This window comes from Panicum virgatum, chromosome 2N (genome assembly GCF_016808335.1).
Source record: "Panicum virgatum strain AP13 chromosome 2N, P.virgatum_v5, whole genome shotgun sequence".
In the NCBI taxonomy this organism is placed as follows: domain Eukaryota; kingdom Viridiplantae; phylum Streptophyta; class Magnoliopsida; order Poales; family Poaceae; genus Panicum; species Panicum virgatum.
In genome coordinates this window covers 65,339,995-65,359,123 of record NC_053146.1, presented here as the reverse complement: position 1 = coordinate 65,359,123, position 19,129 = coordinate 65,339,995, and the positions used below count along the sequence as shown (strand labels likewise).

The 19,129-nt window shown below is 44.7% G+C and overlaps 2 protein-coding genes across 2 annotated transcripts; one reads left to right on the top strand and one right to left on the bottom strand.

The window, feature by feature from the left end:
* Positions 1-1,867: 1,867 nt before the first annotated feature.
* Positions 1,868-11,446, bottom strand: LOC120658511 (exportin-T-like). The gene is made up of 15 exons (XM_039936761.1): positions 8,376-11,446; positions 8,195-8,290; positions 8,002-8,091; positions 7,813-7,917; positions 7,555-7,614; positions 7,292-7,354; positions 7,102-7,197; positions 5,514-5,678; positions 4,884-5,057; positions 4,717-4,776; positions 4,524-4,622; positions 3,487-3,633; positions 2,901-3,056; positions 2,749-2,806; positions 1,868-2,297 (listed from the first exon to the last, which is right to left on the bottom strand). The coding sequence occupies exons 1-13, from the start codon at positions 10,062-10,064 to the stop codon at positions 2,967-2,969; spliced, it is 2,934 nt and encodes a 977-aa protein (XP_039792695.1). The 5' UTR covers positions 10,065-11,446; the 3' UTR covers positions 1,868-2,297; positions 2,749-2,806; positions 2,901-2,966.
* Positions 11,447-13,513: 2,067 nt separating this feature from the next.
* LOC120662923 (histone deacetylase 6-like) lies at positions 13,514-16,856 on the top strand. The gene is made up of 7 exons (XM_039941970.1): positions 13,514-13,718; positions 15,392-15,420; positions 15,565-15,711; positions 15,793-15,896; positions 15,976-16,175; positions 16,531-16,622; positions 16,713-16,856. Exons 1-7 carry the CDS (start codon positions 13,514-13,516, stop codon positions 16,854-16,856), a joined length of 921 nt encoding a protein of 306 aa, XP_039797904.1.
* The last annotated feature ends 2,273 nt before the right edge of the window (positions 16,857-19,129 follow it).

Sequence of the window (19,129 nt, the reverse complement as noted above, 5' to 3'; positions counted from 1 at the left end):
TTAGCACTCCATTGTGACAAAAAGTTCTACGGAGTAATATCGAAGTAACATGCATTTTCTCCCTTTCGAAAAGAAAGGAAAAAAAAGACAGCACATGAAAAGAAGAGGAAAAAAAAAAGCTTTAGCTTGACTCGCAAGCCGAGCCGAGCAGAGATAGATATTTTTTTTTCTCGTGGCTTAACAATCCAAGTTTTTGGACAACCTATTTGTGGTGGACTGAAAAAGTGATAGCTCAGCTTAGCAGTGTTTCTGTCGTCGCTTCTCTATGATGCACGACTTTCATCTCGATTCTTTGGCTTATCTTGTTCCCTCTACACGGTCCACGGTTTCTTCAATCCTCTGGGGCTGGGCATTTGTTTGTGTGCCTTGTCCCAGTGTTCGGTTGGAATTTGCAAGGGTGGATGGTCCCATGTCTCGGCTGCGTACGTGGTGCTGCGGCACGAACACGAGCCGCGTTGACACGAGATCTGGTGGATTAAGAATGGCCCGGCATAGATGTGCTGAGCTTGACATGACTCAAACCACACCATCTCTCTTTGTATACTTGCACAAACATGGATTTCATACGGGTTAGTTTCCAGTCCGAAGTGCACCGGACGGAGTTGGTTGGATTAATCCGTGATACGCATTAAGTGATGAAGATTAGTTGCGTCCCTTACTGCGTTGAGTTGTTGGGTCAAAAGAACAAGCTGGAGCAAAGGATGATCGTCCTGGGTCATGACCAACCTCATGCCGTGCTGCGCAGCAATATACATGCTGCCAGATACTGTGGATCGATTGGAGCACTGGTCGTCATTTGAGATATATCACTCGGTCCTTTCGATTGAGCAATTTTATATTGACATGATCCATTCTTTCTAGGTACCTGCAGTAACAAGATTTTTTTGCAAGCACTCAGTGTCCAAGGGGCTCGATTTTTAAGCACCAAAAATAAAAGTAGGGGAGAAATAGCCCGTGGACTCATTGTGAGTTCTTAGGATAAACACCCTAGCTTCTTTTGAAGCTCTAGGAGCAACCGAGCAAGTTCTTCAAAAGCTAATAAGCTCTAAACCGAGCCTATGTGAAGACTCACGGTTTTCTTATTCTCATGCCGCTTGACTTCTAACTTGATCAAGCCAAACCGATTGGCATGCCTCAAAAGCAAGTTACACTCAAATCTGTAGCTTGATTGGCCTCCCAAATCATCCAAAGTATCTTCAATGATGTGAATCTGTTTGGATGGACAAAAACTATAAAGCTTAATTATGACTAAAGTTTAGACGCCGGCCAAAATTAGCACCGCCCTGTTTGCATATTTAGGTTTAACTTTAGCTGTATTGCTGAAAAAAAAGGGCACCTATACCCCTACGCTAAGCGCGTGCCGCGAGAGGATAATATTTGAAGGATATTTTAGCATTTTACTATCCGCCACAAAAAATTAGCCATCAATAGCTGTGCGAGAGGATAATATTTAGAGGAGGATATTTTAGCATTTTACTATCTGCCACAAAAGATTAGCCCTCATCAATAGCTGAGTTTGGAGAGCCAAACAGACTAAACTTTAGTTGGATGATTGGGTAATTTTCAACCCATATTTTCCTCCCTGTTTGAATCATGTAGAACTAAATTTTAGATGACTCTGGATCCAAACAGGTCCTATTCACGCCAAGCACTTTGACATGACAAAAAGACTTCTCGAGAAATTAGTTTCCCACGTTCTATTCGAATAAAAAAAATTCCCATGCACCAGAGCCTATAATAGACTAAAATATATGAACGACACTTTCAACTGTCGAAACAGAGAAGTGAGCCACGGAACATATCTGCAGAAACAGAAGAATACACAGGCTCATCAATGATCAAGCTTTGTTGCCACTGCAGCATCAGATTGACAGAAGGCGATAATGATTTACGAAAGCGAACCACATCATGATCAAAGAATATGTACAGTACAGCACCCCCGACGGCTAATGAAGGGGGTGCAGACCATTCGGTTTCGCAAATTTGGTATAACACGACAACACAACACAACAGGCGGTGCGACATTCTGTCAGGAAAAACACAGCCTACACAGCACTCTTTTGCCCCCTATCCTCCCCAACTACTAGTTCACTGGAAGTACCTTGCAAAATTTCAGGCCCAGATAGAAGAATAACTATGATTTGGGGAGAAAGATCAAACTAAACAAAAGGTAACCCTTTTTATTTCTCAGCAGAAACTATTGAGGGACAAACTCCCCTGCATCTCCACAGAACATAACGAATAAGGAACTCCACCACAGTAGCCAGAATTGGTAAAGATATTGCCGCAGTATACATCTGCAAAGCATAAAAAGGGTAAGTTCAGGTAAAAAGCATAAAAAGGGTAAGTTCAGGTAAGTTCCATGTAGCAAGCATAGATAAAAGTGAGAACAGAGGTCAAACGGTTTTTTTTGGGTGGGTGGGTGGGGGGGGGGGGGGGGGGGGGGGGGGGGGGGGGGGTAAAAGCAGACATTGCATTTAACCAATTGTGTTCCAGCCAGCTAAAATATGAATTAGGGTCACGGATTCGCAAATGTAAAACCAGACAATGCATGTTGTGACATTGCTAATAGCTACTGGAAACAAATACGTACAAAAATCAAAATATTAAACGGAGTTTTCAAGGAACGAGAATAGTATCCAACAAGATGCACGCAAATAACATAACACACCTTGGGGATTTATACAAAAAATAAACAGAACGAAAACAGACAGACAGCTTGAATTGCATTATTGGCAAAGAGGTTACCTTCCAATCTCACAAATGGTAGCTCTATATACATTGATGGGCCGATGGCACAACTACCCTGCAAATCATAAAAATTTAGCAAAACAACACAGAAAGAAATGAAATGCAACACATACAGAAAAAAAAAGAAACAAAAGGACAGTAATAACTACCTATACTCGATTAAGACAGCTGAGGAGTCTTCTGCTGGCAAACATATTGGAAATGAATGAATGTTGCTATCTGAATACAAGACTCCCATTCCCTAGCGGTCTTAATTTCTCGATAAGCGATTGATAAAATGACCTGAATGCCTTGATATCATTTCCCTGTTGAAACAGAAGCCATGTTAATTGCAACAAGAGACAGTATTCAAACAATCCAAGAGAAATGGCCTATTGAAAAGCAAGAGATGAGATCACGAATCCCAAAACAGTTATCACCTTATCACAATTCCACCTAACAATGAAATAGCCTTAAAATATAGGACAAACAGTAGATGGTGACTTATTCACCCAAGAACGTTGAAGTGAAGTTATCTGTTAAATGCTCACTGTGCAGGCCACCATTTAGAATAGTACAGAGTTGCTTTGAAATGCTAAGCTGACAAGTGTCCAATTACCAACAGCACAGAAGCATAGCTTACTCACATCTGAGTTCCTTAATTTAATAATTGTTTGACTTACAAAATTAATGCCTATCATCGTATCAATGATAAATCTCTAACCCAAGCGAGGTTCAAGAGGAGAAAGCACATACCTGTAACTTCTGGCAGTACTGTTTAGCTAGGTCTGGTGGGCAACAAACTTTCGTAAGATCAGTTTCTACAAACTTCTTAATGAAGACATCCCCAAATCTTTCATACATAATCTTTTGGGCCACCACAATTTCACCAAAGAGAACAAGCTAACAAAAGAAACAAGTCAAACGAATAAAGCTGTTGAAGAAAAATAATCAAACCATGCCACCAAAAATATTCACTAGTATTTCTATAAATTGACAATACAGGGTATTCTGAATCAGACAAATATGTTAAGACCAAGTATGTGCCTACTTGACTCCAAACATAAATAGCCAACTTGGAAGGCCCAGGCCCCCTATCCTGACATGCGTAGTTAGAACATCAAGCGCTTTGCTTATGAACAGAGAGCAATGAAGGCACAGGGATGTAGCACATTGGCAGAAACTAAGCATTCCATTTTGACACAAAAGGGAACCAAATAGTTACAGTCCCTGGTAGTGTTCTAAAATTGAACAAACTAACATATTTTCGTATATTGGTTTCTGCAGAAGGCCAGCATGAAACAATGTGTAACTCAATTTTTAAATCAACTTCATCAGAGCTAGAAAAAATCAATATTAAAAAGGGTAATTGATCAGAATGAACTTAATACAACTTGGCGCACTTTAGAATTGTCAACAAATGAAGATAACATAAAAAGTGCATTACACAAGTTATTAAATACAACAGTTGAGTCACTGAAAAAATTGCAGATAATAACTGATTTAGCTGTAAGTTGAAGTCCCAACATTTTTTTAAATCAGGTGTACCCTACAGGTTACAAAATCGAGCCGAACAACTTATGTCAGCTCAATTGAATTGTGCTTTTAACCCCAGTCAACTTAAGGCAATGGTCAGAAATATTTCACCCTTTTGTGAGATTGGCACTCCACACAATGTGAAGCCTATAAATCCTATCAATATAGCGATTGCAGACAATGTCATACAGCCACGCTAAGGTTTACATTCAACATTGCAAATATTTGCCACATCAATAGTCGCAAGCATGTCTTACCGAATTAGCGTCACGTAAATCAAATGATTTATCAAGGACGCTGTACAAACAGCAATTAGTAGCAAACTTCTCAATCATAAATTCTCGGAAGCCAGTAATCTGAGGAAAAGAGAGTAAGAAAACAAGAACTATGTGAGAAATCCGACTGAATGCCATGTAGTGAATAGCTCAGTTCATGACATAACAAGATTACCTTATCTTCAGAGTTAGTGCACCAGTCTTTTACAAGGTTCACAAAAATTTGTACACATGCCTAAGAATACCACGACAACAGTGAGTAAATTTACAGTGAAGGCTGAGAATGCAAATAGATTGAAAAGGACATAAATGTAAGTAATCAAGATCAATTATAATCCTCACCTTGCGGAGTAGTATATCCTTATGTTTACATGAAGTAAATAAAAGCAACTGCATTATAGTATCCAGATACTGCACACAGCTAGGAGTAAGGAGAATTGTAGAAAGATCATGGGTTGCCATAGCATGCAAGAATGTGTATAATGTCCTCTGCAACTCTTGCAGTTCTCTCATTTCCTGTAGTAGTGAGATGATAACAATTACATCAAACAAAGAAACATATCCTGTAACTGTACAAGCCTATCCACTTAAGCTAGTGGAATATGATGCTAACCAAGATAAGTAAATTTGATGTGCCAAGAACCTATCACACTCTAGCCATACAGCGTAAAGTGGAGTATGGTATCATGTCATCTTGGTTCATTTAATGAGTATTGATAGATCGTGCAAGAACTATTTGCTTTGTTGAACGGTATTTGGCATGAGTTAGCTAGAGTTGCTCTGTGATAAGTAGGAAAACAGAAAACAGTACTAGTAGCAAGTAATGTAGTATATATCGTATCCAAGCCTAGCACATTCCAAAGGCACTAACATTCTTACAATATAGACAAGAAGATACATCAAGGTACTACAAGAACAACCAACTCGAAAATAAAGTATTATACACCGTGGTACAGATGCAATCAATATTACCTCAGTATTGCTTGCAGGACCAGCTGAAAATGCATCTTGTGATAGTATCACAGACAAATGACTTGCAATAGTAGGAAAGATTTCTTCCAATATAGTGCTAGCTGACGATTTGAATTTGCAGATTATTTGGTTTACCAATACGAGAAACTCCACCATATCTTTAGCCTGTATGAAAATAACAATGATGTGAGCACCGAAAATGGTGCAAGATAGAATTAACTGTAAGATGAAAGGGGAAAAAAAGAATCAGGACAAACTTGAAGTATTGGACAAACTTGAAGTATAAAAGTTAATAGGAGGCCAGGATTAATGGATTACACAATTTTAGTTATATTAACCAACTGGAGAATAGCAGAGGAAGGAAGAGTCTGGCCGAGATCCGCGACAGGTCGGGATGGCTCGGCGCGGAGGCCTGCAAGGCGCCGATGCGCAGCGCGAGATGAAGCCGCGACGAGCGGCGAACGGCGGCGGACAGGGGACGGCCTGCGACGGGCGTTGAACATGGGAGGGCCTGCAATGCGAAGCTCCCCTCTCGACCCGCGACGGGACCTCTCGATCCGCGACGGGCGGACGGACGAGGGGCGCAACGGCGTGGATGACGGCGGAGACGACCGGCGACTGGCCGCGGCTGGCGGAGAATAGCCGCAGCAGGCGACGACGTTGAGCCGCCAAGGGCAGCGGGGATAAGACCGCGACGGGCGGCGGAATTGAAGGCGACGAGGCGGACGTGGCGGCGCGACGCTGTGGATGCGGCGGCGCGACGAGGCGGACGGGATCGACGGCGCCGCACGTGCGGCGGCCGTAACAGGCCGCGACAGCGGCAAAAAGAAAACGACAAGGCGCCGTGAGGTGGAAAACAGGATCGTGGGTGGCTAAAAATTAGCCCTAACCCTAATCCATGGTTGTGATACCATGTTACCTTTGATGAATGTTGTCAAGGGGATAATATCCATTAGTCCAGATGGACATATATAGCCAGTATATGGGTCAATATGGGCCTAGATGATATGTGGACCGTAACATGTTGCACCCCAGCACACAAAAAAGGGGAGGGGGGGGCTAGTTTGTCGTTAGTACTTATTGTAACTGGTAAGAACGAATGTTTTTTAGGAACACATTGAAGTCCACCCCAGAAAGGAAAGATTGCACTATTATTTGATAATGACACACACAAAAGGGGAGAGGGGGGGGGGCTAGTATGTCGTTAGTACTTATTGTAACTAGTAATAACGAATGTGTTTTAGGAATACGTTGAAGTCCACCCCAGAAAGGAAAGATTGCACTATTATTTGATGATGCCTAAAATAGCAATATGCGTTCACAAGGTAGAAAGAGGGTATTTAAGAAATCGTTAGGGCATATCTATGGCCTATTCATCTCAGTGGTTTTGTTATTTGGCTAAGTACTCAGACGATTGCATTTTCATTTAAAGGCTGTAAACATATTTTAAAACAGCTACTAATATTTTTACAGCACGACTCTATCCAATTGCTTTCCCTTGAAGAAATTTTGCTGTAGGAAAGGAATCTTGCAAAGTAGAAACAAAAAAAAAACAGAGGCTTCTGAAATTAAAATATAATTGAAATACCTCATTATCAAGAAGCAATTGTCGCAGTGCGATTGGGATATATGGAAGCACTGGGGTACCTAATATCTCAATCATCCGATGCAGAAAGGATATGACCTGCATTTCAGCATTGCACAAATTAGGAAATGGTTAATCATGTTATCAAAGCAGGAAAGTAAGGAAGATGTTTAAGGAACAGGTTCAGATTTACCTTAGATCGCAGAGGTTTCACATTAGGAAATGAGACGATGACTTGCAAAACAACATCAAGGGTCTGGGGAGAAGATGATAAAATAATTTATATCAGAAGAAAAGGCAAAGTGAAGACCGCAGATGTGGTGTTCACTGATGCAGAGTAATTGAGGGTTAACAACTGTTTGCTTGTCTGGCCAATTGCATATATCCCATATGATACACAATGACAAGACAAAACCATACAACACTAGTCTATATAGGCAAGTTCACATGACTTACTTTCTTGAACATCACCCCAATAGCTGGCCTATTTCCCATCACAAGGCGCTCATTAAAGCCCTAGAAAAGGGGAATGCCAGATCCAGTTAGTGTGAGGCGCAAATGACTTCCGTGCACAAAAGAATCATTACATGAGGATGAAACCAAACTTTAAAAGTTAGATCACCAGTATAATGTTCAAGATATGGCCTATAATGTCCAACTGCAATTTAGAGGAAGTTTAATAACACATACATGCAATTTGTGGATCACAGTTACCTTGCTGACCATATTCAATGCAACAATAATCTGTTGAAGACTAATGGCTCTCGGTGATGATTCTTCAAGTCCTTGTGCTTTGGCATCCATAACAAGTGACTCAATCTAAAAAAGATTGTACAAGCATCAGTAAGTTTCTCATGTCAAGAACCTAATGCCATAATATTAAGCAAAAGGAAAATTAATCACCTGATGACAGAGAGGATTAAGCAGAGCAGTCAAGTACTGAGCCTGCATCTCTGGTGAGACCTCTTCAATGCTGATTAATAATCCAACAGCCTGAAATTAGACAATGTGTCACTAGTCCAAGTTAGTATTTCCACTGCACAAAAATAAACTAGGCACATGTAAGTTGGGTCATAGAGATAAATGAACAGTCAACCTCGAAAATTTGGCTGCCATCCTCAGAGCTGGGAAACTTCGCATCTTTGTTTGCCCAATCCATAGAGGTGAATTGGCTTAGAACATCTTGAAGGCTCTGTTAACTCACAGGCACATAGTTTCAGCAAAAGAAAAACATAAAAGTTAAGTGTCTATCCACCAACAGAGATAAAAGGAAAGACCTGCAAAATGGTATCCAGGTAAGGCACCAGCTTTGCCTTCAATAACTTAACTGCCCTCATGAATAAGTATCCTGCACGCCGGCTCACGTGGGCATTTTGATGGTGTATGCCACGGTTATCCAAGAACACACCAAGCAGGTGTGGCACATACTGCACATGCTCCTGCATGAACTTCATATAGCGGGTTACTGTCTCCAGATAAACCAATGCTACTAAGCGGTGTGTGTGACATGAGAATCTCGCAGCAAGGAGCATGGGCACAAGCTCCCCCAGCAGCCCTGTCCCAGTCCGGATCTCTTCCTCACCCACTGCTTCTCCAAGCCGGTAGAACAGGGTAAGAGCGACCTCAACATCCTCCACGCTAGCTTCTGCAGACGAGAGAGCTGTTACAAGCAACCCTCTTATGAACAGCTGAGCAGCAGCTGGCGCTACACGACAAATGCTCCGGAACAATGCAATCAAATCCTTCCGTTGCTCTACCTTGAGATCCTCCTCCTCCTTCCCTATCTTGTCAAGCACATCAAGATGCTCCCTATATACTGGATCATATGACATCTGCACCCGTACCACCTCCAGGATCCGTCCCAAGTGTCCCAACTGCTTCTCAGACGGTGCCTTCATCATGCTTACATAGCCAGATAAGAACTCAAGGACGGAACCCGCATCCACCTCTTCATCATCGGAGGTCTCTGCAGCTGCAAATACAGCCGGCAGCACCTCTTCCAGCATCTCCAAAGCTGCAGCTCCATCAGCGTCACTAGCGCCAAGCCTCCGATAACATTCAAGGGCCTCTGCAGCATATGTTGTTACCAAGGGTGCCATCTTTAATCCGCTGTCTGGGCTACCGAGTGCTTGCTGTGCAACCAGGAGCGACCTCAGCAATCCCACCTTCGCCCTTGCGTCCATCCTCTTCGCTGCCACAGCAGCGAGGCACCCCACTGCAGCAGCAGCAAGCGGAGCTGCGCTTCCAGGTGACATTGCAATGTCAAAGAGTAGAGGAACAAACACATCGTTAGCCACCAGTCCGACATCGATCCACGAGATGCATCTGCGCGCCGCGTCAAGGGCTACCGCTGCAGCGGCAGGATCAGCTGTACGGAGTGTCGAGGCGGCTGCGTGCCAGTGGCGGGCGATCTGGGGCACACACTGCGCGCGCATAGAATCCTTCACCCACATAGAGTCGGTAGCCTCGTCGGCACTGCGAGGGTACTCCTGAGAGAGCAGGTCGTCGTCGAGGGAGATGAGGACCCTCGCGAACATGTCCGTCAGGCCCGGCTGCGGCGGCGCGGGAGGGAGGAGGTCCAGGAAATAGGAGGGGTAGACATGGGGGTAATCGAGTCGGATGAGGAGCGCAACAAGCTGGGCGAGCTTGTTGCGGAGAAACGGCGGCGACGCGGCGTGTGAGGAAACCGCTAGCGAGAGGAGCGAGGAGCGGAGCAGCGCGAGGTCGTCTGGGAGCACGAGGCGGCGGTGGAGGAGCGCGTCGTGAAGGGACTGGAGGCACCAGAAGTGGACCTGCGTGTGCGGGGAGGAGGCGAGGCCGGATAGGCAGAGGCGGAGGAGCGACGACGGCGGGGACTCGTCGCGGGCGCGGGCGCAAAAGGCGAGTGCCTCCGCGCGGACGGGAGGGGACGCCGCGGCGGCGGCGGAGTCGGAAGCCAGCAGGATGGCCTGCTCGAGGTCGTCCATGGCGGTGCGGAGGAATCTGGGAGGCGGTGGTGGAGGCGTGGAGGGGGCGGAGACGGGGAAAGAGAGGGGAAGGCAGAGGAGGTGGGGTTAATATACGAGAAGGGTTTGCTCCGCCGTGCTCCTGCTTTGTTTGCTTGGATGGGTGGTTTTGCTGCTTGTTTTTGGATTCGCCTTCCCGGTTTCGTGGGTTTATGGGCTGATTTGGGTTTAAGGTTTTTGGCCGCTGATTTTTTGGGTTTTTCAACGCTAAAGCAAACAAGGCATCCCTCCAAAAACCCATCAGTTATATAGATCTCACAAGAGTCATCTCATCTACCAATAATGAATGAGAGTAATGAGATGCTAATCTTTTTTATTAGATTAGCAAATAAGGCACAAAGTCAGTGATGTGGTACATACTTGTCATGAATTCGACTCAGTAACACCTAAGATTCTGGGTTCGACTCCCCATGAGAGCGAATATTCTAGAATTTAACGGTGTTATGCATTTAGTGGTAGGCGACGTTCCTGTCGACAGCGAGGCGCTTGTGGTGACTTCATTAGATTCGTCTCGCAGTTTAGTCTCGAGGTTCTGCAATTAATTTTATAATTAGACTTTATTTAATACTTATAAATATCTTTGATGTGATATAGTTTAAAGTTTAGCCTCTAAATCCAGACGTCAGTCTTCAACAAGTGTGTAGTTATTAACTACCCTGCTGTATTTTGATTCGTCTCGCAGTTTAGTCTCGAGGTTCTGCAATTAGTTTTATAATTATACTTTATTTAATACTTGTAAATATATTTGATGTGATATAGTTTAAAGTTTAGCCTCTAAATCCAGACGTCAGTCTTCAACAAGTGTGTAGTTATTAACTACCCTGCTGTCTTTTGATTCGTCTCGCAGTTTAGTCTCGAGGTTCTGCAATTAGTTTTATAATTAGAATTTATTTAATACTTGTAAATATCTTTTATGTGATATAGTTTAAAGTTTAGCTTCTGAATCCAGTCAGTCTTCAACAAGTGTGTAGTTATTAACTACCCTACTGTCTTTTCTCTTTACTCTTTACGTAGACATCAGTGGACCTGTCTAGGGCTGTGTAAGGTTCATGAGAATTTGTTTTGTTCTGCTGGCTGTGGCTGGTGCTAATTTGCTGCGAGAGAAAATTACTCTGTCTAGCGTTGTGTAATGTTCATGAGAATTCGCTCGGTTCTGCTGACTGTGGCTGGTGCTAATTTGTTATGAGAGAAAATTACTATTGATGACTGGTGTTAATTTGATGTGAGAGAAAAGCTTTGTTGCTGATTGCCAGCATAATAGAAATCCTACGCCTTCCTGGGCCCAGTTAAGTATAACGAAGATTTGATCAAGAAACACGATCCATCTCAAAGAGCCGCACTGGTACGTGTTATACTCGCCTACCACTCCGGGTACGTGTGTCGTTTCATTGTAATTTCTTCCATCCCTGGTGACCATTTTATTCTATTTCCTATATTTTACCAGTACTTTTATTTAACTATACTAGATTCATATCGAAATTTTTATATATAATACAAGAACAATCAAGCTACAAAGCACCTACAGACTTACAACATAAAAATTTTCCATTTAAGTTTAAGAATATAAAAAACTTCACAAAATCATCACAAAATTGATTCTTTTATCGTCAGAATACATTTCATGACAATTTTCTTTCACCATAAAATACATCTAATGACAATCAAAAAGTGTCTATGACGATCTCTTGCATCACGCAATGAGTAGTAGAACGTCATGAATATAGGGTGGTGCAATATAGGCATCAAAGACAACTTTACAAACTTTTATACCCCACTTATACAAAGCAGTGTTAATTTTAGCCTAAGTTCAATCTCTAAATACAATTCTAGCAACAAAAGAGGATACCACGTCGTGCCACGTCATCAAGAAAAATCGTGGTCGTCGATCCGGCGACCAACGGCCGGTGGCTGGCCGAGCCCCTCCTCCCCGCGGCCGCTGGCCGAGGCCATCCCCGCCGACTCCTCGCAGCGCCGGGCCGACGCGCCCGCAGAGCAGGGGACAGCGGCCGCGCGCAGCCTCCGGCTGGAGATAAAGAGGAGAGAGAAGGGGAACGCGGCTGCCCGCTGTGAGGCCGAGGGCCGAGGGCCCCGCTCGCGTCCGCAGAGAAGGGCGGCCGGGCCACGCACCGAACGCGCTTATGGCGCTTCTGGGCCTGCAGGTGGCGCCGCCGCCGCCCGAACGCGCTCGCCGTGCCGTTCAAGCAGAGCGTGCACGAAGTCGTGCTCAAGCAGGCGGCACTCGCGGCCGCAGCCCCTCCCGGGAGCTCCTGCGCGCGGCCGCCGACGCGAGGTCTTGCAAGCTCCGGCACGCGGCCGTCGGCGCGAGCTCCGGCGAGCTCCTACGCACGTGGCCCCCCGCGGCGGCCACCAGCGCTAGCCCCGGCGCTAGCCCCGGCGCTAGCCCCGGCGCGCGGAGCCACCACGGCGGCCACCGGCGAGCGGAGTCACTGCGCCTAGGCATTTGGCCTCCTCGCGGCCCCTCCACGGATATCTAACTGCTCAACTTGCTTTGGAGGGGAGGAGGAAGACGAAGACAGCATAAAGCAAAAAAAATAAGAAAGCATGACACGGAGAAGCAAATCGACGATGCATCATCTATTGGTCCTACCTTGGATCACAAGCAAGTTGAATCATCCCATCCTTTTGCAACACAAGCAAGAAGGGGACAGAATGAGAGAGAAGCTACGTCAGAAGCTACGAGAGTCTACTTGAATATGTATGTGCTCTAGATCTTTCGGAAGCAGAGGTGACAATGCCTACTTATTTAATGGATATACGATCCCACACGTCTACATATTTGCAGAATTATTTGGCACCGTATACTAATTTGATATGATAAAATGAATGTCCTTTCCCGAATATGGAAACCAACGCTCCATTGGAGGATGCAACCTGAGCCGTTTGTATACTTTCCCGAATCTGGAAACCAACGCTCCATCAGAGGATGCAACCTGAGCCGTTTGTATACCCGGCGCACCCGTACCCGAGGGCTACTTTGATTTTCCGTGCTTTGATGCACAGTTTGTGAAACAGTACTACTCCTAAATTCAGTGAAGGCAGTGTGATCAATATGAGGCAGCAAGTCCTTCGCAAAAAAAAACGTGCACATCACCCGCTTTTCTCGGCCGTCCGATCGGGCACACAGACGGTCACTCGCTTTTCCCGGCCGTCCGCTCAGGCACACAAACGGTCCAGATCATGCAAATCCTATGATTTTTTGGTAAAAAAACTCTTCTACTACTGGAAAATCAACCCGCAGTACCTCGTCGGCGCATCGCCGGCCGCCGCCTCTCCTGCCGGCCGCCCCCTCTCCTGTTCCTCCGCCGCGCCTGGAGGAGCTACCGCCGCCGCTCCACCGCACCGCTTGCCGGGGATCTGCTCCCCGCCATGGCCCCGCACGGGCACCCGCCATGGCCGCCGTCCAGGAAGGGGGGAGGAGGGCCGCGATGGAGCTCGAGGAGGGCGCCGCCACCGCCCTCACCAGACGTCGAGGCTGCCAGATCCGACTGCCGCCGCAACAGGCCGAGCTCGAGGCCGCCAGATCTGCGCAGCCCCGTCGTCTCCCCGCCGCGCAGGCTTCCGCCAGCGCCGCCGCCATGGGAGGACACTGGAGGAGTGAGCAGGAGAGGGCGGATTGCCGGGCACCGCAGCTCCGCCGCTACGCTCGAGCTCGAGCGCGCACGCGGCGGTGCTGCCCTCCCCGAAAACCATGGCGAGGAGGCGACGGTGTCGCTGTGGCCATGGCGAGCTCGTGCTTCTGCGGGTCGGCACGGTCCTCATCGCCAGCGTGTGTGCGGTGTGGTGCAGCTCCATCCCGGCAGCGCGACACGCCAGGAGCAGCTTCGACCTTGGCTCCTTGCAGGCGTCGCTGTCGCAGTCCCCGTTCGGCTCCTTCCCGAGGCCGGCGTCGTCGCCACGGCGCAACTCCTAAGCTCGATCTCACTCCGTGGTGGCATGCTGCTCGGCTGCTAGCTCTGCTATTGATTGGAGGGGGGAGAAAAAAAAGGAGGCGCAGGTGCTAGCTTCCTGCGGTGGTGAGAAAAGCAAGAACACAAGGGAGAGAGAGGGAGAGAGCTCGTGCTTGATGGATTGCTCACGTCGAGAAGGGAAAATAATGGAGGGAGCCGGCTGCTTGATTGGTGCGGAGAAGCAAAAAAAAAAATCAGAGTGAGGAGAGGAGTCTGCCGATAGAGAGAGAATGAGAGAGAGCTGCTGCTGCCTCGTGGCCTTTATGTCCACGACAGAGGGAGTGAGAGACGTCTGAGGCTGTGTTCAGTTCCCGTGAGATGTAAACGCAAAAAAAAATTCGACGGAATTTTGTTAATTTGAAGTACTAAATAAAATTTATTTATAAAACTTTTTGCACATATGTGTTGTAAATCGCGAGACGAATCTAATGATGCTAATTAATCTATGAGTAATCAATAATTAGCGGACGAATCTAATGATGCTAATTAATCTATGAGTAATCAATAATTAGCGGATGATTACTATAGCATTACTGTTACAAATTATGGATTAAGTAGGCTCATTAGATTCGTCTCGCGATTTACAGCCCATCTATGCAAAAAGTTTTGTAAATAGACTTCATTTAGTATTTAAAATTAGTAAGATTCTTTCGTAAAATTTTGCGTTTTTGCATTTACCCTGAGAAACAGAGGTGAAATAATGCTGCACACACCGATATAGAGAGTAAATGGGAGGGGAGAGGTGCCGTGTGCGTGCATATTTGTTGGCTGTATCCACCATGGAGAGAGAGCTGATACTCTGTTTGTCGGCTCAGGAAATGGATCGCGGTGCAAGGAAGCACAAGTCAGGTTAAGGTGCACTCCTTATTCTTGCGTGGTTTTGTAGCCCGTATCGTGCCTCTGATGGAGCAATAACTCAGCTTCTCTTCAGCTTTTTTTCAACTTATTTCCTCTCACAAAATACTGTTGAAACACTCAAAAGAAGCATTTTTCAGCCGCAACGACAGGCTGTATAGTGCCGGTGAGCAGAGCCCGAGCGAGCAGAGACAAATCTTACTATACGATCTCCGCAACAAAAGGTGGGTGGAGAGCGTGGCCACATCGCTTGCTCCTCCCAGTCATCGGATCGGGCTCGCGAACAATCTAGATTATGTGTTTTTCAAAAAAAGATTCAAAAAAACCCTCAAGCTTTACCAAAATTAACCCGCAGTCCTCGTCTCCAATTTATCGAAGCCTTGCCATTATAAGGCAAAAAATTGGCACTGTACAAATAGTTCATTGAAGATGAGATCGTTTCTAGCCTGGGTACACCGCTTGCAGTATTCTTGGCTGCTGGTGCTGTTGTCGAGGTACTAATCAGAACATTGTAATTAGGATCAATTTCTGTTGACATATTAGAATTTACTGTTTCAATTAATGATTTTTTATATAGAGCATCTGGTGATTCTTTTTCTTCCAGTAAGATTAGTTGTATACCTTTTGCACTTTTTTAGGCCTGCCGACAGGTGGCTTCTGGCAAATGTCAGTCGGGATTTGCTATTGTTCGTCCGCCCGGCCACCATGCTAAGGCTGCCAAAGCGAGTGGCTTCTGCTATTTCAATAACATCGCCATTGCTGCCATATATTTGCAAGCAGATCACGTGAGTTTTTTTTATAGCTGTAAATTGTCTATGTTTTTTTTCATTTAATTCATAATCATAGATTCTACTTTCTTAATGCAGAATTTAGAAAAGATACTCATACTTGATTTTGACGTCCACCATGGGGATGGAACACAAGATATCTTTTATGAGGACAAAAGTGTTTTGTTCTGTTCTGTTCACAGGTATTTAGTGGGGTTTTTTTCTTTTCTAAATATATATTGATTATCTGGATGAGTCTTAGGGTTACGTTTTCTAATGTAGGGACGTCCTTTTTCCTCATTCCATGGAAAAGAAGTGTTATAAAATTGTTGATGGAGAAGGCAGAGGATACAATGTTAATGTCAGTTTGGAACATGAGCTGCGTGATGATGATTTATTGACTGTGTTTGATTATGTGTTCTTACCACTTGCAAACCAATTCAAGCCGGACTTTGTATTGGTGTCGGCGGGCTATGATGCAGGTAAAATGTGATTGTGCTGTTCATATAACAATAAAATTATGGGATCGGATTGTTAATGTAAGATCTTTTTTGTGTTACAGCACAGGGTGATAAGTTGGGTAAATCGCATGTGTCACCACGATGCTTTCGGGAGCTGGTTTGGAGGGCAAGCTTTGTATTCTGACTGAACAGACCCATTCTTCCCCTACTGTAGATGTTTCATATATCTGAGAATCAAATTTTGTTTGTTACATATCTTCTAAGGCACAGTGTTTCTTATTAAATCAGGCGAAGAGCATTTTGAATGGGAAAATAGTGCTTGCTTTGGAGGGTGGATACGATTTTGAGTCACTTTCATGCTCCTGTGCGGAGTCAGTGAATGCATTACTTGAAGGGAGGGCAGAAGACAGAAACATCAAACAAAAATATGAAGAGGCGAATGAAGAAACATGGAAGGTCATTAATCAGGTATGTGATTTTATCTTTCTCGCAATATCCGAGTTAGTTTCATTGGCTGTATAATTGAATACTGTTTTTTTAATAAACTTTTGAATACAGGTGCAGAATCAACTGGGAGCTTTCTGGTCAGTCCTGGAAAAAGTGAAGCCTCCCGAGGACTATTTCCTGGAACCTCCAGGAAACAAGGTGGAAGCCAAGAAGCCCCCCGAAGAAGCTATGGAGCCTCCCCGCCCCCCCAAGTAAACCCAGTAATGGAGAACATTAGAAACACTAGGAAGACTCTAGATCGTGAGATGCTGGAGAACATTCGTATGGTTTCAGTTTGATGCTTCCTATTAGGTGTGCAGTGACGCTTCTATACCCTAACCATATGCTTATGTATGCACCTGGGCCCTGGAGTAGCTGTTAGAATTCTGGAATTCACTTTGATTCAGTACTGATGTTTTTATCTGAATGCTGTGGAGATTTTTCCCGGTCCTTGATAAAGCTGGGTACTCTAAACTCCCTTGGGCTGAATGCTAGTGGTCAGTTACTGATTGTTGCCAGGATTTACTTTAGGTAAAAGTTGAGTGCTTATTTCTTCCTGTGAAACAAAGAGAGTTACTTATTTCTAACATATGCATAACCCCACTGTGTTCCTACCGTGCCGTCGTTTTGTCGTTCTGGGCCAGGTCTTAATTGGACATGGGCTATCCTCCCCAATCAATACGTTCGGCAGGCTGGAGCTGGAATGGTGTGAGAGAAAAATACTGTTGGGCTAGCTGGAGCTGGAGCTGGTGGCTGGAGTGGTATGAGAGGAAAATACTGCTGGGCTGGAGCTGGAGCTAGCTGCCGAACGCAGTGAATGTAGAGTCCATCTCACGAAACCAACCAAACCAATGAAATCCAGACTCTGAAGCTAGCTAGAGACCGAGACTCCGTGAGCACCATACGATGGAGAAGACCGAGACTCCGTGAGCATCATACGATGGAGAAGAGTCATATGGTTGTTTGGTTGCAGAAGCTTCCTATTAGGTGTGATGTGTTTATCTGAAAGCTGTGTAGATTTCTCCCGGTCCTTGGTAACACAACAATAACATTGGTGCCATCCAATAAGGCCACCTCCAGTGCTGGTTCGACCTCTCAACTCCACCGAAGCCGAACGGAACACTAGTTCGCTACAGAGTGTCAACATCAAATCGTGGACCCCACAAAGCAAATAAAAATACTCTATCCACCCATCCTTTCTCCTCTTGCAGTAGCAAACTGCACCTAGCACACTCTACCTATGCTCACTTCTACCATGCCCTTGGATGTGTGTGGGATGAAGTGGAGTAGTATGGCATGGCAAGGGGTGGCACCCTCCTTATATAGGCACCCATACCCTTTTGGATGAGTGACATATGTCACACTCTAGGAAGTTCCCTACAAATATCTAAGTTCCCTACAAATATCTATTTCTAGAAAATTCTAAATTTTACCATGACAAGAAAATATCCAAGCTTCATGTCTTCTTATGATTCTTGTGGAATATTCTAGAACCTTGTCATGGTGAACAAAATTATGCCATGGTTTATCCTTATTTTTATAGAACCTTCTAAGAGTTTGCATTATATATTTCAACACTCCCCCTTAATCGTGATGAAAACTGGGATGTTACATGATCGGACCCTGCTCATAGGCTTTTTTTAAGCATTCTAGTTAGCACATCCCCTACCAAGTTAAACAACAGGTGAGATAGGATCTCCCAGTCTCAAACCTTTCCTAGGTTTAAAGACCATATTTGGTGATATACAGAATGCCGCATATTTCTCCTAGCTAATGCATCTGTGAGTTGGGATTTAGGATATAGTCCATCCGTTCAACTATCATCCTGTTGGTATATATTTGGTGTAGTTTGTCGTTTTGTCGCGTATACTGAAAATGAGCAAACGGAGTATTTGATGAGAAGAGTCATGTTTTCTGGCGAAAGGTACCATTTATATTTTTAGGAATACATATTGTATTAAATGTATATAAATAACTAAATAAATAAGATACAAATATGGTATTGTAAATTGCCACTAATTAATAGTTTCCATGTAGCAAATTTTGCCATTAATTACTATTTCTTCTCATTTCCATTTATCTATGGCATCATTATTTGCTGTACATGTCTACATGATGTTATGCTCTTCCTATACGAATTTTTATCGAACCACACAACTTCGTTGCTGGTTGGATACCAAGAGGTCAGTAAAAAAAAGATTATATAAAAAATTCCTAATGGTTTATGTGGCAGAACCACCTGAATTATCCCGGCTCAAGTGCGCAGGCCATCACCAAAAAGGCAACACCGGCTCAAACGCACTTCAAACGGAACAATTCTTGGTCTGTCGGGTAACGTCCCGATACAACCACCGGTTCTCGGATCGAACAAGCATACCCCGCACGAAGGCGAGTCCAGAGATATTACAACCACAAGTTTTACATCACATGCATAAAAGTTATTACAAACCAGTTCTAAAACATTATTACCAGTACAAACTTTAAAAAAA

Coding starts and splice junctions, on each gene's coding strand:
- LOC120658511 (XM_039936761.1), bottom strand. CDS start 10,064: ATGGACGACCTCGAGCAGGCCATCCTGCTGGCTTCCGACTCCGCCGCC. Junction 7,918..8,001: donor TTAATCCTCTCTGTCATCAG/GTGATTAATTTT, acceptor AATCTTTTTTAG/ATTGAGTCACTTGTTATGGA. Junction 5,679..7,101: donor AATTGCTTCTTGATAATGAG/GTATTTCAATTA, acceptor ATTTTCATACAG/GCTAAAGATATGGTGGAGTT.
- LOC120662923 (XM_039941970.1), top strand. CDS start 13,514: ATGGCCGCCGTCCAGGAAGGGGGGAGGAGGGCCGCGATGGAGCTCGAG. Junction 15,897..15,975: donor TTGTTCTGTTCTGTTCACAG/GTATTTAGTGGG, acceptor TTTCTAATGTAG/GGACGTCCTTTTTCCTCATT. Junction 16,623..16,712: donor CATGGAAGGTCATTAATCAG/GTATGTGATTTT, acceptor TTTTGAATACAG/GTGCAGAATCAACTGGGAGC.